The sequence below is a fragment of the Python bivittatus genome, unplaced genomic scaffold (assembly GCF_059951505.1).
Source record: "Python bivittatus isolate LINGU-HERP-01145 unplaced genomic scaffold, Pbiv_v1 ctg000370_np1212, whole genome shotgun sequence".
In the NCBI taxonomy this organism is placed as follows: domain Eukaryota; kingdom Metazoa; phylum Chordata; class Lepidosauria; order Squamata; family Pythonidae; genus Python; species Python bivittatus.
The window spans coordinates 3736375-3757659 of NW_028277062.1; the positions used below are offsets into that span (position 1 = coordinate 3736375).

The 21285-nt window shown below is 56.5% G+C and overlaps 2 protein-coding genes across 6 annotated transcripts in view; both read left to right on the forward strand.

Moving 5' to 3' along the window:
* LRCH4 (leucine rich repeats and calponin homology domain containing 4) overlaps positions 1-18395 on the forward strand; it is a 34591-nt gene extending 16196 nt beyond the window's left edge. The window contains exons 1-18 of one of the 4 annotated variants that reach the window (XM_088142082.1): positions 2982-3291; positions 3813-3957; positions 4080-4206; positions 4607-4712; positions 4836-4972; positions 7032-7147; positions 7321-7417; positions 7605-7692; positions 7809-8002; positions 8216-8283; positions 8596-8772; positions 9579-9630; positions 10086-10134; positions 14562-14684; positions 15823-15914; positions 16348-16485; positions 16708-16785; positions 17027-18395. In XM_088142082.1, the coding sequence (XP_087998208.1) occupies positions 3863-3957; positions 4080-4206; positions 4607-4712; positions 4836-4972; positions 7032-7147; positions 7321-7417; positions 7605-7692; positions 7809-8002; positions 8216-8283; positions 8596-8772; positions 9579-9630; positions 10086-10134; positions 14562-14684; positions 15823-15914; positions 16348-16485; positions 16708-16785; positions 17027-17251 (1962 nt within the window). In that variant the 5' untranslated portion in view covers positions 2982-3291; positions 3813-3862 and the 3' untranslated portion in view covers positions 17252-18395. Of the gene's footprint in view, positions 1-2981; positions 3292-3812; positions 3958-4079; positions 4207-4606; positions 4713-4835; positions 4973-7031; positions 7148-7320; positions 7418-7604; positions 7693-7808; positions 8003-8215; positions 8284-8595; positions 8773-9578; positions 9631-10085; positions 10135-14561; positions 14685-15822; positions 15915-16347; positions 16486-16707; positions 16786-17026 lie in introns of those variants that run through there. The other 3 variants (XM_088142079.1, XM_088142080.1, XM_088142081.1) reach the window with 3 other exon arrangements.
* Positions 17297-20406, forward strand: SPAG7 (sperm associated antigen 7). Of its 2 annotated transcripts, XM_088142162.1 has the most exons (7): positions 18544-19130; positions 19260-19327; positions 19412-19500; positions 19570-19657; positions 19745-19834; positions 19929-20085; positions 20182-20406. In XM_088142162.1, exons 1-7 carry the CDS (start codon positions 19049-19051, stop codon positions 20286-20288), a joined length of 681 nt encoding a protein of 226 aa, XP_087998288.1. In that variant the 5' UTR covers positions 18544-19048; the 3' UTR covers positions 20289-20406. The 2 variants fall into 2 exon arrangements, with proteins under 2 accessions (XP_087998287.1, XP_087998288.1); XM_088142161.1 differs by having other exon boundaries at positions 17297-19130; positions 19929-20406.
* Positions 20407-21285: the final 879 nt, after the last annotated feature.

The window sequence follows — 21285 nt, forward strand, 5'->3', positions numbered from 1 at the left end:
GTTGTCCAGCAAGAGTCTTTGGCCCCAGCTGACTGGCACTTGCCTTGAATTCGGTTTTGGTTCTGATAGCATTTTTATTGTGACAGAGCTTCTATTTGTTTCTGATCCAGTTGTGGTTGTATGCTGCCTAGATTCCTCCAGGACTGGGGTCAGTCGTACGTATTCTAAATAAAATATTATCCTAATAAATAAATAAATAAATAATAATAAACGTCGCCTGCCAGTATTGCTTGAGTTTGGGTGTGGTGTACAGGTGAGCACTGAGTGTATTCTCAGCAAGACCGGAGGAAGTTTTTCTTCAAGTGCAACTGACGAGTCGGGGACCGTGACTCAGACAGCTGTGCCTCCCGCCCCATCGCCCCAAAGGATGAGGGCCCATCTGCCGGCCATCGGGAGCAGGGCAGCCCCAGCGCTGGCGGTGCTGTGCCGGTGGCCGAGTGGCTTCCGGGTCCAGTTTGAAGGGCTTTCAAGCTCTCCATGGCTGGGCTCCCAGAGACCTGCAGCGCCGCCTCTCCTGACGAGCTCTCTGCTTTCTGGCTGAGGAACCCACCCCAAGTGGGGTGAAGGAGGTGGGGGGGTTGACAGTGTGTCTGTCGGGGGAGGCCCCCATCCTGTGCAACGCTTTGCCTCCTGAAGTAGAGAACACCCTGGAATTCCTGGCCTTCAGGAAGATGCTGGACTTGGCTGTCCACCAGGGGCGGTGGATACGTGGCCTCGGGCACCTCCTCGATCTCAGGGCAGGGCAGGGCTGGGGGGAGGCCAGCACCTAAGCAGGAGTCTCCCCTTCTGGACTGTTCAAGGGCTGCTCTGGTCTTACTTCCAGGACTACTGAATGGGCCCCTTGTTTGGGAGCCACATGTTGTGTCTTAAGACTGGTTGAGTCACGAACTGTACAGAAAGCCGGGCCCGGGAGGGGAAGCGTCGAGTGAAATCGTTGCTGGTGAAAGTGGGGACATTGCGCCCCTGCTTCAGCCGGCGCCTGGCGTGAATCTGCTTTCCAAGCTGAAGTGGGCTGTGAGGCTCCCAGGGAGGCCCTCGGCTCCGTCAGAGCTGCTGCGGGGATGCTTGCCCGCAGGCTTTGGCACCCTGCCGGGGCACAGCCGCCCTGGGAAGACTGGCCCAAGCGATCCTGGAAGACAAGCCCGTGCCTGGGTCGCCTCCCCTCTGGTTCCGCGTGACAGTGGCCATCTGTGTCTAGGGAAAACCACGTGGGCCAGCCGTTCTGTCGCTATTGTTAATGTTGGGATGGGGGGTTGGCTCTGTGCTACCATCTACCAGCTGCCATCACCCCCCCCAAAAGGCTGCACATGATCACTGGGGATGGAGATAGGTGACATGCGTTAGGGACGGTCTGCATTAGATGGAAGGTTTCGGGCTCCTGATGGTCGAAGAGGAACAGTTTAAAAATTAGATGGCTAAGGGGGAAGAACCCAGCCTTTTGAGATGGGGGAGAGGGGCAGGAAGGATTCTTGGTGAAAGAGCCCAACCAGTGCTTACGAATCGCTCCCCTGAGTGTGTGTTGTGGACACCCTGTTCCTCTCTTAGCAGTCACTTCAAAAAGCTTTGGGGAAAAGGGCCTTGTGCTCAGAAAGACTCGGGGCGCAGGGTTCAAGTGACCCCTCAGCGAAGGACCAGTCACATGGCCTGTCTGCAGTTAATTGACCGTTATTTTGCGCTTGGCTTGTGGTTGAAACGCTGCGTGTTTGAACATTGTACTTGCATTGTACGTTTAAAAAAACGGCCTTTTATCCAGCTGGAAATGGCCAGTAGAACAGCTTCAAATAAGCACGAAGCTCACCTGGAGGAACAGCCCCTGCGAAGGGGGCTTGAAAGCGCCCTGGCTAAAGAGCCAGCCCCTGCGGAGCTGCAGCCGGTTGCCCTTCTTCCCTGGCTCGGCCGGGGCTCTGCCAGGTTTCTGGGTGGGGAATCCGCTCTGAGATGCGTGAGAAGAAAATTCATTGTTTCTGGAGCAAGGGAGCCCAGTTTCGTTAAACTGAAATTGTTTCTTAGAAATGAGGAGAATTACCTCCAAGAGTGATTTAAAGTTCAAAACATTAGATTGTTTCCTTGTACAACACCCCACCCTGTGCACGCTGAGTCCAAAGAGAACTGAAGGCTCCCCCTCCTCTCCCCTCCAGCACACAGATTACTATATTTGACTTAAGCAAGAGGTTGGAAAAGTTAGACTTTGCCAAATAAGGCATGGAAGGAGGTCCTAGGATGACTGGGGGGGGGTGCGTGTGAAGAGAGCACGAGTTTTGGGGAAAGAGGTGGATGTAAAGATGAAAAACGGTGTAGGCAGTTGTATTTTTACCTCTTCCAAAGCAAAAAGGGAGTGCAAAAGATTTCCATTTCCAGTCACCAAGAGCTAGAACGTCCTGTGAGCACAGGCTGCCCTCTGATGTCCCAGATGCTGTGACGTTAAGTGGGGCAAAAAGCATTTAACTGCTTCAGTATCTTCAGGGGCGATATTGAGGGTCAGCCATTATTAGGGACCTCAGAGTCCCAACATTGTAGTGCAAACTGGATTTAAGTGGGGTTCAAAGGGCTCGTGACTTTAAAGAGCAGCTTCCCAAGAGCTCTCAGCATGGCATCAGAACCTGCCCTTGGACGGGCTTCTCTCGGGCGCCAAAAGAATGGCCAAGCGTGCTTGGGCTCTTCCATATACGGCCAGACGGGGACTCAGCGGGCTCGCTCTCCACGCAGACGGATCCCCCGAGGCTCACAGAGCGAGGAGGGAACGGACTCGGCACTGACAAGGCAGGGGTGGCAGGAGCGACCACGAAGGCTTGTCTCGGTGCCCAGAAGCTGATACAGCCCCCGAGCGTGCCGCGGGTGTGGGTAGGGGCACTCAGATACGACACGCCTCGGGGAACCCCTCCCCAAAGTTCTGGCAGGTGGACGCAAGAATGAGATTGCCCCGCTTGGCTGTGAAGAAGCGCTGCCCAGCGCCGCCCAGGGAAATGACGCGTTGCCCAACAGGAAACCTGCCTCCGAGGCTGTCGGGATCAGGCTGTTCCTCGCACGGGGCTCGGGGGCGGCTGATCGGCTGGGCTGGCTTGGCGCTCGGGTCTCTTCCGGAGCTCAACCTCTCTCTAAAGAAAGAGGGCTGGCTGTGCTTCGTTCCACCCTGGGCCCCGCTGGGATCCTTTAATCTGGGGAGACGCTGACCTAAAGGCCTTCTTTCGGTCATCATCACGCAGATGGCCGCTTCACCCTGCGGTTCCTCAGGCGAGCGTCCGCACCTGCGCTGCTTCTCATGCTGAGCGGGGTTGCTCTTGCACCAATGGGGTAAATCAGTTGATCCCACAGCAGCCTAAACCCAGCTCAGACAGTATTAGGGGATGAACAATTCAGTGTTTGGGGAATTCCTTTCACGGGACCAGACTGGAGTCAAGCTCCACATGGTCTTTTCCCACTGATGGCACCAAACTGGTTCCCTTGGCTGTGATCTTACTGTCATTTATGTAGTTATGTAGTGAGTGTTTTTATGCCATTTGCCTCAATGGACACAGTTGCAGAAATGATGCAAATTCGTGCCACTAATGCAAATTCAGGTTTAATTCCCCTTTCCCCTCGAATTCTTCCCATTCAATCAGGGTTTTATTGGAGGACCTCTTGGCTTTGTCTCCCCAGAGGTCCCCACACCAGCCTCTCTTCCTTGCAGAGATAATGCATTAAATTCTTCCAGACTGGCGGGGGAAGGGCCGGGTCATAACAGGGCATCTTCCTCTTCGGGTCGCGCAGGCTAGCAGGTCAGCGGGTCTCTGAGGAAAGTGTTCTGGGAATCTCATTTCACTCCTCCGGTGCAGATCTCTCCCGGAATCGCTTTGCTGAAGTGCCTGAAGATGCTTGCCACCTGATGTCCTTGGAAGGACTGAGCCTGTACCACAACTGCCTGCGCAGCCTCCCTCCGGCAATTGCCAACCTCCAGGCCCTCACCTACTTGAATATCAGGTACCCTGCGGAAGGGAGACGGAGCGGGAAGACGGAGCAAGCGGATGTGCTGCTCTGCCAGGGACTAAGCAGGCTCTCGGTGGCAGAGGCCTTCTCGGCTAGCTGTGCCTTCCTCCCCCCAGCCGGAACCAGATCTCCACCTTGCCCTCCTGCCTCTGTCACCTGCCCCTCAAAGTCCTCATCGCAAGCAATAACAAGCTGGCGTCCCTGCCGGATGACATTGGCTCCCTCAGCAGCCTTCGCCAACTGGTGAGTCTGCCGGCTGCGGAGGCTGGGGGGGCAACTGGGACCCTCGGAGAACGGTTGAGTCCAAACCAGGCCAAGCTTTCAGGGGCCGAGGCCCCAAGCTGGGAGATCTGTTGCTGCCACCAGGGTGGGGACGCTGTACCTGGGCTGCAGAAATCCACGCGGCAGCTGGGTGGCTGCAGTGCAAGGCAGAACCCTCTAGTGGCGGGCCAGGCGTGGCAGCGACAGGCAACCCACATGAGGAGGTGGAATCGGAACAGGAAGGCGCTTGACTGGCGGAGCCTGAGTGACGGCCAGCCTGCGGCTGTCCAGCTCTGGCCTGCCCGCTTCCTACCAGGCCGTTGCGGGGCCTCTGTTTTGGGGCAGGGGGTTCGCTCAGTTCACTTTGCTTCTTCCTGACCAGGATGTCAGCAGCAATGAGCTGCAGTCGCTCCCAGGGAGCATGGGAGGACTGGAGTCTCTTCGGGATCTCAACATTCGCCGGAACCAGATCACCGTCCTGCCTGAAGGTCAGAGTCTTGGCCTGCTGGCTCCCTGGGCTAAGGCCCCTTCTCCTTGGTGCCTCGGGCAGGTGGGTCCTGGCTCAGGTGCTGCTCCTGGAGCCTTTCCTACTGTCCCCTTCGCCTTCTCAGAGTTGGCTGAGCTTCCGCTGGTGCGGCTGGATTTTTCCTGCAACCTGGTTGCTCGCCTTCCAGTCTGCTTCCGTCACTTGCGACACCTCCAGTGCATCCTTCTGGAGAACAATCCCCTGCAGTTCCCACCTGCCCAGGTAAGGGGCCGGCACCCAACACGCCCTCGCCTCTTCCTTCGGGCGTGGTGCTCTGGCCAGCTGTGGCTCGTGCTGCATCGTGGCTCGCCACGTCCTCCCCGGCTGCCCAGAGCCCCCTGCAGGAGCGGTGGGAAGAGCCCCGCCTGAGGCTGCAGCAGGCTCCCCTGGCCTCCGCCCCTCCTGCGTCTCGGATCTGGGGTGCCCAGAGCAAGGAGGGCAGGGCGGGCACGGTAAGTCAGGCTCCCCCAGTCCTTCATCCTGGGCTGCGTCCGTGAGCTGAGGGCGGCTGGTGCTGGAATGAAGATGGCCCAAAAAGGAAAAGAAGAATTAATCTAAATGGTGTGGGGATAATAGCAAAAACAGCAGAAAGATGGCCTAAAATTGTCCGTCAGTTTGAAGCATGGTGGATTAAACAATGGCAATATGATTGGCTCAAGCAAGTCAATAATCATACATGCTAAATAAGTAAATCATGAAGTCTGATTAAGTAAGAAATGGAAGAGGCCTATTAAGAAGCTGTTGTATTAAACTCAAGCCTTTGTCACCCTGTTCCGTACTGAAAGCGTGCCGAAGCGTTCAAAACCTTTCAGCGTGAAGGAAACCGTATTATCTGCCGCTCTAGTTTCAGGCTCAGGTGAAAGTTCCACAAGTGCAGTGGTAAAATAAAATCTTCAATAAAATAAAGGTTCCTATAATAAAATAATGCACAAAATCAAAACAAACTTTAAAGTTACTGGGATAAGATGAAATTAGGCATGTGAGTTTTGTACTCTGTCAAAATAAAACTTGTTTCTCCATGTCAGAGTACTTACTTATAACAGCAGCATGAGAAAAGAGTAATTCCAAACTCAGTGCCTTTAAGCAATAACAGTGTAAATTTTTACTGTTTTTGGCTTTGTTGTACACCGCCCAGAGTCACCTGTGGGGAGATCGGCGGCTATATAAATTAATTTAATAAATAAATAAAATAAATCAAGTTCTTCATTTTTCCATAGCCAGAAGAGGAATGCTTTACGCAAGTAAATTTTTGATGGGGATAGTATTCAGATTTGCAGCCAGCAAAGGTACTTCGGGTCTGGTGTGGGCTCAGTGTCATTTTCCTGAGCTTGTGCCGCTGCCTTGCCGGCCCAGGAAAAGTGCAGCTCCTTTCTAGGTGCCCACCCTGGATCGTCAGCCCCTCTGCTCGCTTTGCTGCGTACCTCTAGTCAGGATTTTACTCACTTGTCTTAATTATGAGGAACTGCAGATATGAAATCCTCACCCCTTCATTCAGACTAGGTTTTCACAGTATATAGTACCTCTAATTTGTTGTCCTTCAGATCTTTCCATGAAGTTAGGTTCCATCCCCACTTTTATTCTTGCATCTCTGTATCTTTCTACTGAACAGGGAGGAAAACTCAGTGTAGCTTATTTGAAGCAAACATTGGCCCAGAGCATGGCTTCTCCCTTTCACATCCATTTAAAGCCATGTTGTCCAGCCATGGCTCCAGATGGTGCTTTCTAAGCCAGCCCTGATCCAATTCATGCTTCCCTTAATCCAGCGGCCAGCCCTTCAAGGTAGGCCAGGTCAGGAAACAGACCCCACAAGAAATACGGGAACTCTGCTTTATTGTTGCAGGGTGTAACAGCAGGATCTTGAAACCTTGACAGCGTTTCCTTCTCTAAAGAGCAAAGAGGAGCAGCCCTGAGTTCCTTTCCTGTCTTCCCAGGCTAAGCTCATGTTTCACTAACGGCAGCTGCGTATTTTCCTCAAGGCCCTCTGTGCTCTCCTGCGCCAGCAGACCTGACCCTTTGTTCTTCGCTTCCTTGGTGCAGACGTTAGATCGGCCTCAGAGGCCCCATCGTCGTCCTGGGCTGTCTCGGGAGGTGGCACTCTCAGCTGGGCCACTCGCTGGCTGAACGAGCGCAGACTGGAGGGGTCTGCCCGGGCCTTGAAAATCCCCTCCTCATCTTGGCTAATCCGGCCAGGGCGGGACTCGCCGGGCAGTGCAGGCCCAGCTCCTCCTCCCAAGCTGCGCGGTTGGTCTTTCTGGAGTTGACTGGGTCCCGTTTCCCGCAGGTCTGCCTGAAAGGCAAAATCCACATCTTCAAGTACCTCAACGTCGAGGCCTGCAGCAAGGCCCGGTCGGACCTGGCAGAGTTTGCCCAAGGACGCCCCACTGGCTTTGGCACATGGTAAGGGGTCAAGGGCAGCCTCAGAGGGGGCCACCAGGCAGTTCCCCTCACCTCACGTACCTCGCCACAATGCCGGTGTCAGCCTTTGGTCAGAGGAAACGGCGCGGCCTTGGGCTTTGGTGGTGCCCGGAGTCTCATGCGGTCGCTGCCTCTGCTTCTGTCCTGCCTTTCAGCCTCCCGGAGGACTTCTATCCAGCGCGCCAGTATGGGGGCCTCGACTCGGGCTTCAACAGCGTGGACAGCGGCAGCAAGCGGTGGTCGGGGAATGAGGTACTGCGTGCCCCACTGGGCCTGGTGGGGGAAAAGCGCTGGTCCCTCTCCCCTGCTGGTGGAGGGAGGGAGCCTTGCCCCCGGCAGCCGGAGCGGGAAAGCCCCCTGTAGCCAGCGCTGAACCCGGGGCGCCTCGGTCTCGGCCACTGCGTGACTTCTCCCCTGAGCATCTCTCTCTGCCTCTCAGTCCACCGATGAGTTTTCAGACCTCTCCTTCCGCATTGCTGAGTTGGCCCGCGACCCCAAGCAGCTGAAGGAGAAGCGCGGCGGGGCAGGTGAGCGGCGGGTGGGGAGGGCTTTGCACGGCTGCCGGCGGGGCCGTACCTGAGCAGAGCTGGCAGGCGGGCTAGAGGGAGGCAGGGCAGCTGGAGCCAAGCTCTTCTCTCCCCAGCGGATGCCAGCGAACTGGAGCAGATCGACTACATCGACAGCAGCGTGAATGGGGAGGAGGAGGAGGAGGAGGAGGAGGAGGAGGAGGAGGAGGAGGTGGTGGTGGTGGTGGTGGAGGAAGAGGGGATGGCGCCCCCTCCAGCAGGGAGGACTGGCAGGGCGTGGACCGGCTTCCCAGGAACAGCATCCCACGAGGTAAAAGGCGCTGCCCGGGACCGTCTCTCCCCACCCCCCACCGGCTGTCCCTGAAGCAGCAGAGCAGCTGGGACTCTGTGATCCTGGAGGGCTGTGAGATTTAGGGGCAGAGGAGTATCCCGATTCCTGTGCTCTTGGTTCTCGGGGGGGGGAGGCAGGAGGAGGCAGCTGTTCTCTGGGGTTCTGACTCTCCTGCGCCCGGTCTCTCTGTAGGAGCACCAGAAACCAGCCAGGAGCTCTTCCCAGAGAGCAGGCACTGCAGAGCCAGGAGTGACTGGCAGGTATGTGGCACTCCTGGCTGGCTGCATTCAGCATTATCTTGGAGAGACTCCAGGAGGTCAAGCCTCGCCTGGCCCTCCATACTCCCTGGGCATGGCCAGTTCTCCGCTGGGAGGTGGTTGTGCTCTTCCCTCCCAGAATCAGGTGGCAGGCCAGCTCTCCTGCCTCTTGGGACGAAGGCCTGGGGAGGCCTTCCCTCCTTGGCTCGGTGGATTGGGTGCTATGGGGCCCCACTGCTCTCTTGGCTTGGGCCCTGGCCACAGAGCAGCTCCCCAAGTACACAGACTTGGGTGGCTTCCTCCCCACTTCTATAGGAGCAGCAGCGGGGCCAGCCTCCCCAGGCCAGAGCTGTCTACCGAGGAGCGCCGTCGCCCTGAACTCCTGCAGTTATGGCAGGAAAGGGAGCGCCAGCAGCAGCAGCAGCAGCAGCAGCAGCAGCGGCCACAGTGGACCCAGGGGACGGAGAAGCTGGACAGGTGGTCACCTGGGAAGTTAGTGGGCATCTGCTTCATCCTAGCAGTGGTTTTGGAGTCCTCCCACCAGTCTCCAGCCAGCAGACCCACCTTGACTGTGAACTAGTGGCTGGGATCCTCTCCATTATTTATTTATTTATTAAATTTTTCGGCCGCCCATCTCCCCCCAATGGGGGAACTCTGGGCGATTCACAACAAACATTAGAACATAAAATATATAAACACGTAATACCTTAATTTAAAACATTACTAAAAAGAAGAAGGAGAGACCAAGAGGATGAAAAATCTGAGGCTGAAGGCAGAAGGACTCTATGGGGCTAGCCATCCCCATGCTTGAGGTATTCTCGCCCCACCCCAGGCCAGGTGGCAGTCTGCAGTCACGTCCAGTGGTCGCTGAAGCTGTTGTTCCTCCTGCTAGATGACCACAGAAGTGCTCTCTGCAGCCCTAAGCTACCCTCTTCTCTCCAGGAAGTGCCTCCCCAAACCTCTGGAGCGAATGGCCACCCCCTCCCCGTTTGTTCATTTAAATTGCTAAGCGCTTAATAGGTGCCTTCAGTCATGTCTGGGATTGTGGGGAGGAAGGGTCTTCTTAGGTGAACAGGGAGGTTTTGGATCAGGGCCTCCCTTTTCCAAAGCCAGCTCTCTGCCTCTCGCCCCATGCCCCTTAGCTTATTTATCCCCGTCCTCCTTTAGAAGGGTTAAGTTCCTCCTTAAGACCCAGCATTTGGGAGCTGAGAAGGGAACAAGATAACCTCTGGGCACCTGGCGGGCCTGTCTGGGGCTACCTCCCTTTCTCTCCTGATGGTGCCGTCTTGCTCCCACAGCAGCCTGGTGGAGAACAGCAGCAGCCTCTCTCAGCTGAAGCACTGCAGCCAGGTAGGACCAGCATGCGACCGCTACCTTGTCCCTGGGTTCGCACAGCATGCTCATTTAGGGTAACGTGGAGCTGGGCAGCACATTGAGGGAATCCAGCCTCTGGCTTAGCCTGTGGTGGGAACCAGGCCTTCGCAAGAAGCCAGAATCGAGTCAATTCACTTTGGCACCGCATGGTTTATGAACTAAGTAATTAGCGTTTGTTAAACTGGGTTTTGTGTGCTGTGTGAATTTAGCCAGTGATACTGGCTCTGTGCGTATGTACTAGAGAGAGGGCAGATGCGGTGCTGTGAATACTGTGTCTCCTTGCAACTCCAGCCACTGGCAATCTCAGTAGCCACCAGCTTGCTCTGCATCATGGTTCACTCGGCAGAGTTCTGGGGTCCTTCCTTGCCTCTCCATCCCATCGGAATGCAGGTGCTGTCCATTTACTTCCTTTTCCCTTTATTGCCTTGCAGGGAGCCGAACAGCTGGCTGGTTCCCCCAGGCAAAGTCCACGCTATGCAGGTAGGTTTGTCCTGTTATAAGAGAAGCTGCGGGAGCCAGAGGGGGCTTCCTAGCCATTCTTTGCTCTGGTCTTGACAGCCAGCGGAAGGGATGCGTCCATCACATCCACCCACCGCTCCAGACACCGCCTTTCATTTTTCAAACTTCAGTTCATCTTTTTAAGAATCTCATAAGTTCCATCCATCCAGCCATTTATTTTTCAGTTTTCTGCTTCCTCTTGACCCATCCACTCTTCCGTATGTCTCTTTAGCAATTCTTTCCTCCTCCTCTCTGGGTGACCAAAGCGCCTTGAGGAGCTTCTTTCATCCGGTCACTCACTTGCGTTCTGTTCACATCACCCACTCTTTCAACACACGCACCTCTTAAGTGCCCCTTCCCACTGCAATCAAAATACATATTTCTTCTGACACCCCCAGCTCTCACTTTTATGTAAGAAAATGGGCAGAAGTATGCTCTTACACTTTTTTCAACAAACCGTTCCTCAAAATAGACCACAAAGAACTATTTTTCTACCAGGATTTGTGTGCCTTAAAATTTCTCCACCCGTTTTCCCATCATTAGTAAACAGCCTTCCAAGGTACACGGATTCATGCAGTCCTTCCCTGCCGAACACAACTCCCTTGGCCTTTGCTGCGTTAATTTTCAGATCTGCCTTTCTTGTTACATCATACGATGTCTCTAAAACGTGATGTAAATCCTCAGGTCCTCAGCCAACAAAATAGCAGCTGCGTCTGCATGCAAGAAGGCAGATTCATTCACATCACCAGCCAACACACCTAACTAAGCTTGGCGGTTTTCCTGTAGATGTCTCATCACCAGGCCAGGGAATATCGTCAGTGCGGGGGGGGCGTGCAGTTATTAGCTGTTTGTGTGCTCGCTTGCCCTGCCCGTCTTGGTCGAGAGAGGGTTTCTTTCTCGGTGGTTTCATGGTGACTGCTTATCTCGTGCTGTTTCTTGTTTACCGGGCTGCTGGCTGCTGGAGGGGAGGTGCTCTGGGCTGGTTGTTTCTCTCTTTCTTTATCATATTTGTATGGCCGCCCATCTCACACGAGGTGACTCTGGGCGGCATACAACAATTAAAAAATAAATACATAAAAAGAATTGCACATAAAAAACTGTAAAAAGACACAAAACAGGAGGGGATGGAATTAATAAGGGAGCCGTCGTGAGATCTCACGTAACCAGGTCTTGAGGGACTTACGGAAGGTCGAGAGGGATGGGGCTAGTCTCACCTCTGGGGGGAGGAGGTTCCACGAGGCGGGCGCCACGGCAGAGAAGGCCCACCTCCTGGGACCCGCCAAATGGCATTCCCTGGCAGACGGGACCCGCAGTATGTCTTCTCTGCCAGATCTGATGGGACGGGCAGAGGTAATCGGGGAGAGGCGGTCCCTCAGGTAACCTGGCCCCATGCCACGAAGGGCTTTAAAGGTCAAAAACAGCACCTTGAATCGGACCCGGAAGCAAACTGGCAGCCAGTGCAGCTCGCGGAGCAGAGGTGTAACGAGTACCGCCCTAGGGGCGCACATAACTGCCCGCGCCACTGTATTTTGCACCAGTTGAATGTTTCCTTGACCGTTGGTTGTATCTTCTTTAAATGGGACATGGAGAGGGTTTATCTTTTTCTGCCTGTTGATGGCTGATTTGTCAGAATGTCAAACTTCCAGAAATTCCCTAGCATCCAAAAATGTATAAACAACCAGCAAACCCCACTCTCCCTCGCACTGATGATGTTACCTAGCCTGGTAATGAAATGTCTGCAGGAAAAACAACCAAGCTTGGAGAACACCAAGAACCCAACAGTTCAACCATGAGCTACATATATTCTCTACTATCACATAAGGTATAATTACTCACACCTGCTTTAGTACTCCTAAATACAAGAGGATTTTTGCATTCAGTTTGTATAAGGGAACAATAACAGTGCTTTTCCAGTTATCAGGCATGGATGTAGTCTTCACACACCCATTAAACAACTCCCATAGTTACTCTACAAGCAAACTGCATTCATATTCTAATTTTTCTGCAGTTACAATGATTATACCTGGCTGGAAATCCTGGCTATGCCAGAAGGCCTGGGGGCCGGATTGGGGCTCGCATCAGTGGAAGTGGCTTGTGGGGTAATTGATTTTACCACCCCCCCGTCATCTTGAATGTCTTTAGTATTTATGTATAGGGTTTGTTTTATAGTGGATTTTTATGGATTAAGTAATTTAATTATTTATGGGGTATTTTAATTCTATATGGGCTTTTGATTTGTAATTGTGAGCCGCCCAGAGTCACCCAATGGGGGAGATGGGCGGCATACAAATTTAATAATTAATAAATAAATAAATAAATAAATACCTGTGAGCCTACCGCTTTTAAACACTGTCGCAGAATTTATGACTTCCATTTCATCATTTTTTTCCTTAAAGACTAACATTTATAGCATTCATTTCAAATCTACTTTTCAACACATCCCTGTGATTCTCATACAATACTTCTTCCAGCATCCCCTCACTTAAGTTTCATCTCAAATCATTTCATCATTTTAAATTCCTTATATTCTGATGCAGGATCCTTGTTTAGCTCTTTTCACCCATGTCTAAAACAAAAAATTTATTTTCATTAAATCATTCTGCTCCTTTCATCTTAAGCATTTCTTTCTTTCTTTGTCACCACACTTTACCACCTTTTCTGTCTGTACATTATGCAATATATTTCCCTCATCATTTCATGCAGAAATCACTCCTTAGAGGCACACTAGCCTTATTCACAGCCGCTTTCACTTGATTGTAGCACTGTATCCTTTTGGGTACCTTTCACATAACCCTTTCTAGTCCCTTCCACTTATGATCACTTTCCATTCACTCAGCAGAAGAGTAGTCTATCTTCGAATACTTTTTCAAACAAGACTCACAGTGTTTTGGTTTTCACTTGGTTTTCTTTGGTGTCCATTTTTCCACGAGCTCCACCCTTGAGGCCACTTCATTGCTCTTGTTCCCTTGTGTGTTCGTCATAAGCAAATCATTCATATCTGCATTCATTCCTTTGCCACGTTTAAATACGAACAGCCTGGGCTTAATCCACGTATTCGAACCAACTACATTTTTCTAAGCAGAGACTCAGCATACGGTTTCCGTTCTCATTCCTTCTCGGGTCCCCAAACGGCTCAGTCACTTTTTCTGTTTTCTCTCATCTCACGCCCACTCGTCCGTTCGTGTCGCCCAGCAGAATAATTTTCCCCCAGCGTTACATCTCTTTAGAAAGTTGCAGAGTTATCGCCGTCCTGCCTGCAGGTTCCTATTTCTAGATGCGCCCGCAACAACTTAAGTCGAGGCCAGATCTGTTTTTCTGTCTCTCATTTCAATTCTCGCCCTTTCCCGGTGTTCTTCTTACGTGCCGAACGGGACCCTTTGTCCCACCGCTTCATCTTCGAGCAGGGCGTTCCCTCTGCCTGCCAGGAATCTTGCTGGTGCCGCCGCCGTGTCTCTTATTCATCCCGGGACAGCTCAGAGCCTGTTTCCTCTGCAAAGGCCCGAAACGTGTTTCCAAGTTCCAGGGGTGCAGAATGTCTCCTCTCGCACCGGGCATTCCCCTCCGCCGGGCTTGCTCGCTTGTTCGTTGTGCGTCTTACGGAGAGTGGGTTCGGTCGCCTCTTCTCGGAATCCATCCATCGGCTGAAATGCGGCAGTCGACCTTTCCAAGGATTGCCACCCGCTTGCCTGAGTCACCCAGACAGGCCGGGGGCTCTCAGGCAGGACCCCAAATGCCCCACAGGCGTTGCACCGAGAACTGCACTTCAAGTCACAGTCCTCCATGTGATGTGGTTCTCCTCAGACGGGTTCAATAAATTAGGACCCCTGCCACCCATTGTGGTTGGGGTCAGTCAGGGCTTTGACATAATGTTTTTTAGCACGATAGAGAAGTTGCAGACTAGGCTTCAACCTCGGTTGAACCCGTGCCATATGCAACATTCCCTGCTAAGGGTAAGGACAGTAGCAGGCACTTCTGGCTCAGTTTAACCAGTGTACCCAAGTGCGACCAAAGCCAAGTTTGCCCCCAAATGTGGTCACCCTGTTCTTTGCAGGCTAGTATCTCTGATCTAAAGACAACCTTACAACTAAGCCCACATTGCTCCCTTTCCATCCGGTCTGCTGTTCTTGACAACTTTTACCTTTTTTTCCCCTTCCTTTTAACTGATTTTATCATAGTTCCTTGTTTTGATGGTTGTGGGCTGCCCAGAGTTGTTGGGAGGTGGGTGGCATACAAGTTTAATAAATAAATAAACAAACAAACCCAACATACATCCTGTTGCCTGCATCCCACCCACTAGGTGGTGTGGGCAGTGCACTGACACACACGCTGGTGCTCTGGCTGCTACTGTACTTCTAAGCCATCCGGGAAGTGAATCCCTGGCCAACCTTTACCCCCTTCTGCCCGCACAGACCCTCTTCTCTCTCAGAGTTCTACTGCTGCCAATCCTGTACCCCGAGATGCCAGCTCGGTGCAGAGGCCTCCCAGTTTCCTGTTCCGCTCGTCCTCCCGAAAAAGTATCCAGCAGAGTTCTGGTGAGTGTTCAGGAGAAGGCGGGCCCATAAGAATCTTCCCCTATATCAGTTTGCAGACCGGCTAATGGCCACCTGGACATGTGGCATGAAACACGGAAGAGACTGGAAAGTGGGTCCTTGCCATTGTAGGAATCGGGAAGGACTCTGACGGGGAGAGAGAAGAGAGGGGAGACCCCAGTGTTAGGAAGTGAGAGGGGCAAGAAGAGGACGGCACCATTATACCTAGAGGAATTTCTCTCCGCCTCGAATATTAGGGCTGTCTAGGGCCATCTAATGGAGATGAACTGTGGGGGCTTCAGGGCAGACCAAAGATCCCCTCACACAGCCCGGGATCCATCTCATTCTTTATGAAAGTTACCTGACTGCCTGAAACCGGGCAGACTCTAGGTGGCTTACAGAATTTATGCCATAAATAGAATACACCTGAGAATAAAATTAATATATATATTAAAATGGCAATTTTAATACACAGTGCCTCTACACGAGCCCTGGAAAGAACAAGTGGTCGAGCCCTGCAGAACGGAGAGTTTTGCAGGCTCCGTCCCACTCCTTGTGGCTTCACAGTCGCTTCCTGCTGGGGACCAGGAAGCGGCATGCTTGTCTAGCCAGGGTTTGGGCTGAGCCAGATGTGCTGCCATGCTTCTCTTCAGAAGCATAAATGCTCAAGATCCTGATTCCCAGGCAAAAGTGGGATCTGCAGAGATGACCTTGATGGAGGAATGCAAGCTCCCTTGCCAAGGCAACAAGGGTTAAAACAATTCAGGTCCAAAACGTCCAGGTACCATTCGGAAGCAGCCAGCAGACCCCCGCCCCCAATTTGCTGGAGGAGCAGCAGCAGCAGCAGCATTGCCCAACCTGCCGGATCCGGTCACTGCGGCTGGTTTCCGTAGCAGTGGCTTCAGCCTTCCCGTGAAGTTGATTTCTTGGCCTGGTCTGCCTAGTGGGGCTGAGAGGACCCGGATAGTGGGCTGACCCCTAGAAGCTGGCCTGCTGCCGCTTCTGCCGGTGCGGAGTTGGATCCTCGCTCCGAGGCAGCAGCTCCAGGAGACCAGGCTGCCCTGCTGGGAGGGCCAGGCCCGACCCGGCCCGGCCCAGCAGCTGTGGGCTCCCCTGACCTCCGCGGAACAACTCTTTCCAGGTTCGCTCTCGCCTGAGCTCGGCGGCCGCTTGAGGTCCCGGGCTGGATCCCAGGCCCTGGAGGAGAGGGAGCTACTCAGCCAGCTGCGCAAGGTAGGGCTGCTGGGGGCTGCTCGGCCCCCCGCTGGGATTGGGGGACGCAAGCCTAGGTCCGGCTGTTCTCAACACGTGCCCTTCGCTGTTCCCACACTTAGCGGAGCAGCTTCCGTGTTTCGGGTTGCAGCTGGGAGGTGTGGGTGTTTCAGAGAGGGGTGTGGGTCAGGAGGGAACGAGGGAGGGCTGGAGGTGGGGCCGGCACGGACACTGGGCAGGGAGCAGACCAGACCGCCTGCTTCTCCCGCCCAAGACCTGCTGCGGGCAGAGAGCAGCTGCCGAGGCCCAGCAGCCCAGGCAAACCCTTGGGTGCCCCTCAGGCGTTGCCACATTCTTAAGCCCGGCACTCCAGCCTCAGATCGAGGGACTGTCTTGACGACAAAGATGGTTGTGCCTGTCCAGCCTCTGGAGCGGCTCCTTTCCCCCTCCCCAGGCAATCGAGTCCCGTCTGAACCTTACGCTGGCTGAGGACTTGGGCGAGGCTCTGGCGGACGGGGTCATCCTTTGCCAGCTGGCAAACCATCTGTGCCCGCGCTCTGTGCCCTTCATCCACGTGCCGTCGCCTGCTGTGGTGAGCCCTTTTGGGGGGCAGCTCTCCCTCCTGCAGCAGGGCGGCCGCAGAGCAGCCAAGCTGCCCCTGCTGACCTTGGACTGCCCGAGGGTCCTGCGGGCTGAAGTTCAGTGGTACCTTGAGCTCCCCTGCCTGGGCCAGGTGCTGCCTGTGTGCGTCCAGCGGCTGAGCCTCCTCGCTGCCCTTGGCCACCGACCCCCCACCTTTTCTTCTTTGCAACAGCCAAAGCTGAACGCTGTCCAAAGCCGCAAGAATGTGCAGAGCTTTCTGGCCGCCTGCCGCCAGCTTGGGATTCCTGAGGTGAGGGTGGGCCCACGGGAGGCAGGGGTATGCAGTCCCAGGGGGTGGGCTCCCCCCAGGAGTGGTGCCAGCCCCCGCCCCTTCCCCACAGTTCTGCTCAGGGCCGCTTTCGTTCCTTCCAGGCCTGCTCTGCGCGCTCTCCCTCCTGTGTTCCTCCCGTCCCCTTCTCCTCAGCTTACTTACTCTCGTAACATTTACGTGCCCGTCCTTTTCTGTCCTCTGTTCTCTCCATGTGCCGCAGGTGTCTCTCTGTGGTGTCTCAGACATTGCCCTCCTCCTCCAAGGCAACGTCCGTGGCTTCCTGCGCCTCCTGGAAGCCCTGCTGCTGCGCCCAGTGGCAGGGAGTCCCCTTGTCCCCGCCGCCCTCTCCGATCACCTCGCAGGCTTTGGTGTCTTCTATGCCTTCGTCATGTTGCTCTTGTACTTTGCCTATTGCAAGCTGTGTGGCTGCTGCTGCTGCTGCTGAGGGCTCGGACGCCCTCCCTCTGGCCGCCTAGCAGAGCAGGGTCTCCTGGCTGCCAACACAGCAGCGCCCGCGGAGCCGGCCCCTCTGCCAGCCGTCCCGCCCTGCCTTTCCTGGTCAGGGTGCTGCAGAGATTCAGGCCTTGGTCGGGCGGCTCCCTTGGGAGGGACGTCTTTCCTCTCGCGTCAGACCGCTAGCCGGCACCCAAGCACATGACAAGACCCCCTTCTTCACCAGGCAGAATGGGTGGGGAGCCACCGGGGATCAGCCGGGGTCTCCTGACTCCTCCGAGGCTGCCAGTCCCCCCAGCTTCAGATCCGCCGTGGCCTGCTTGGTCACGCCTGTGCCTTCTCCTGGACACGACGCCCAGGAAACTGCTGCCGTGGCCTTCGTTCCGGACCCCGACCCGGTGCGCTTCTGCTCTGCTGCTCTCCTTCCCAAGTGCCTCCTGGGGCTGGATGGCTGTAGGTCCGCCCCGCCAGGCAACGCGGAGGCCTCCGCCTGCTTTTTCCCCACAAGAACTGAGCTGCTTCAAGCACAGCAGCCCTTCGTTTTAAAAATGGCTACTTTTCCAGTCCCCATACGGGCTCGCACGCTCTTCTGGCCAAAGGTTGGAGCCTCTTCTAGCGTTTGCAGAGCTTCCTGGCTATTTTGCGCTCTGAAACGCAGGTCTGACTTGCTCCCCCTCTATCTGCCAGCTGGGAACTCGAGGTCCTCTTGGCAGGCGGCCCAGACCCTCCTAGGGCTGCGGGCCAAATGGCCACAAGTTTCTGTGGCATCCGGGCACTCCGTCCCTACGCTTGCCACAGCAGTGGCCTAATCCCGAGGCAGGTGGGACGTGCTTTTGGAAAACCTCTGTCTACAGCTGCCAGGGGTGGTGCCTGCCTGCGTTCGAGGGTGGGTGCCGGGCCGTGGTCTTCTGCACCTGAAGGCTCCAGGTGCCTCCGGTCTCTCCACCCAGAGCCGTGAGCCATGAGCCGCCCCTGCACTGCTGGTCAAGCCCCAGTTAAATGGAAATGCCTTAACGGGAGAGCGCGATTCCCCTTCCTGATCTGGGCCCTTTTGACAACACTCCCCATGTGCTGCCTTAAATATATTAAATTATATATACACGTATATATATATTTTATAGACCCCCCCCAGGGTATATCTATCTATGTATCTCTCTGAAGATAGGACTACAGGATATTGTGAAGATTATTCTTTTCAGCGCGTGTACAATATTGTAAATGCTCGGTTCTCTATTTATCCTCCTCCGGGGGAGGCGTCGTCTCTCGCTGTGACCGCCCCCGCCCCCGCCTGTGTACACTGAAAACGCCAAGAAACGGTTCCGCAAAGGCCACGCCCGGCCTCGGCCGCTTTCTTGCCCGCCGGCTGCCCGCGCGCTCCCCCTGCGCCTGTCCGGAGCGCGGCCCCTGCCCGGGCGGACGCCTCGCGGGGTGGGTCCAGCGGCTAACGAGCGCCTCCCCCGCAGGCCGACCTCTGCTGCCCCCGCGGCGGGCTGGACGACGAGGACCTGCCCCGCCTGGCCGCCACCGTGCGGGCGCTGCTGGAGACGGGCTGCGCCGGGGCGGACCGCAGGAGCGGAGCGGCCTAGGCCCTCGGCTCGCACGGCCGGCGGGCGCGGGGAGAGGGCGGGGGGGACGGGACGCGGCGAACTGCGCGGGCGGCCGGAAGCGCGGGCACGCCGGGAGCTGTAGTCCACGCCGGAAGGCGGGGCGAGCGCGGAAGAGGAGCGGCCTTCCGGCGCCGTGACGTCACGGGAGCGCCGCGCAGCGGACGGGGCCGAAGGCGGCGGCGATGGCGGACCTGCTGGGCTCGATCCTGAGCGCCATGGAGCCGCCCCCGGGCCTGGACGACCGCGAGGCCCGGCGCGCCAGAGGTCGGTGGGCCGGGGCCCGTGGGGGGGGAGGCGGGCAGCGGGTTCCCTCCCCGCGCGGCGGGGTGAAGGGGTCGGCGCCGGCTCGGGCCTGCCGCCTGAGCCGCCGCCGGGCGCCGTTTCTCCCCGCAGAGCAGAGCGCGCGGCTGCGGACGCTGCAGGAGCAGGAGAAGCGCCAGAAGGCGGCCTTCCGGAAGCGGGTTCGTGCCGTCCTCGCGGGGCGGGCGGCGGGGGGAACGGGCCGGGCCGGGCCGGCCGCGCTGACGCCGCCGCTTCTCCCGCAGATGGAGCGGGAGGTCTCGGCCTTCATCCAGGACAGCGCGCGGCCGCGGCGGCGCTTCCGGCCCATGAGCAAGATCGAGCGCAGCATCCTGTGAGTGCCGGGGGGGGGCGCGGGGGGCGCGGGCGGCGGGCGCCTCTGACGGACGACGGCTCTGCGCAGGCACGACGTGGCGGAGGTGGCCGGGCTGGCGTCCTTCTCCTTCGGCGGCGACGACGAGGACTCGCGCTACGTGATGGTCTTCAAGAAGGCAAGGCCCCCCCCGCGCCGCGCCCCCCCCGCGCCGCGCCCCCGGCGCCCCCCGGCCCCCGCCCTCACCGGCCTCTGTCCCCCGCAGGAGTTCGCGCCCTGCGACGAGGAGCTGGAGGCCTACCGCCGCGGGGAGGAGTGGGACCCGCAGCAGGCCGAGGAGCGGCGGCGGATGAAGGTGCGCGGGGCCCGGGGTGGGGGGGCGGGCGGGCGGGGGCCCGGCGGCTCCCCTTCTAAGGGGGCGGGCCGCGCTGTGCCCCGTGTGCCCCCAGGAGCTGGCGCAGAGGCGGGCGGAGGCGGAGGCGCTGCGCGGCCCGGCGGAGGTGAGTCCGCAGAGCGACTACAAGGAGAAGTACAGCCGCCTGATCGGCACGGTGGCCGCCAAGGACGCCGCCCACGCCATGGAGGCCAACAAGGCCTACGGCTGCGGTGAGTCGCGGGAGGGGTCCGTGGGGGCGGCGGGCGGCGGCCCCGGGCGCCCCTGGAGCCCCGCGCTGCCCTGCCCTGCCCTGCTGCCTCTTGCAGTGCCGGCCGCCCACAAGAGGGACACCCGCTCCATCGAGGAGGCCATGAACGAGATCCGGGCGAAGAAGCGGCTGCGCCAAAGCGAGGAGGAGGCGAAGAGCTCCTAGGAGGGCCCGGCTGCCGCCGGGGCATTCCGTGGGGACGGGCAGGACTCCGCACCCTCCGTCCCTGGCCGCTCAAGCTCTGGCTAGAATCGCTTTTTAATGTGACGAGGGTGAAGAATTTCCAAGCCCAGAAGAGGCTGCAGAGACTTCCGCCTCCAGGGCCTGCCCCCTCCCGGCCCAGTTAAGCACGGTTATCCAGCTTTTGGGCATGTCGCTTTTGAGTGGCGGGAATCCCAGTCCGCGGCTCGCCTTTTGGAAGGCTTGGTTGGGGGGCTGCAGCCCCCTGGCTTTGCCGTATGAATTTCCCCCCTTCCATTTCATCCACGGCCGGTATCTTCTCTGGGGCTGCGGCCTGGTCTCTGCCCCTTCGGCAGAACGTAGCCTCCTGCCCAGAAGGCCTGGAGCTGAGCTACCTCCTGTTCTCACCGCTTAGGGCCACCCTAGGGGAGATCCGCCACCTCTCCGCTCCTCTCCCCCGCGGGTTGAGCGCCCCGTTCTTTGGTATTCGCGCAGCTCAGTTGCATGCCGGTAGAAAGCAAGCCCACCAAGGAAGAGCAGCGGTGACGTGGCTTCCTTTGGGGCAGGGCAGGCATCAGTGACTTTGTTACTCAGCTGGCCTCCACTCCGTTTGGATGACTTCAATAAGTGTGTAAATAATGCTGGATTTTTATTCTCTTCTCCCTTCCCCCCATCGCTTTGTTTTGGGAGCCGAGAAATGGAGAGGTATCCCACAAGCCTGGTTGTAACATCTGGGGGGGGGTATGCCATGTACATGTCCCATTAAACTCTTCCTGTCAGTGCTGTTTTGCGTTTGCTTCCAATTCTTTAGAACGAGGGACGAGATTTTTTTTTTAGTTTTTGTACAGGTAAGAAAAGTTGGCAGAGGCCCCATGTTATACCTTGAAATGAAGGCATAGCTAAGCCCTTACACGTTGGGTGGGTGGGCGCCGTGCAGCAGTGAGGCCCTTAGGAAGGTCTGCTTTGTTCAGATGCACGCCAG

Coding starts and splice junctions, on each gene's coding strand:
- SPAG7 (XM_088142161.1), top strand. CDS start 19,049: ATGGCGGACCTGCTGGGCTCGATCCTGAGCGCCATGGAGCCGCCCCCG. Junction 19,131..19,259: donor CGAGGCCCGGCGCGCCAGAG/GTCGGTGGGCCG, acceptor TTCTCCCCGCAG/AGCAGAGCGCGCGGCTGCGG. Junction 19,658..19,744: donor ACGTGATGGTCTTCAAGAAG/GCAAGGCCCCCC, acceptor TGTCCCCCGCAG/GAGTTCGCGCCCTGCGACGA.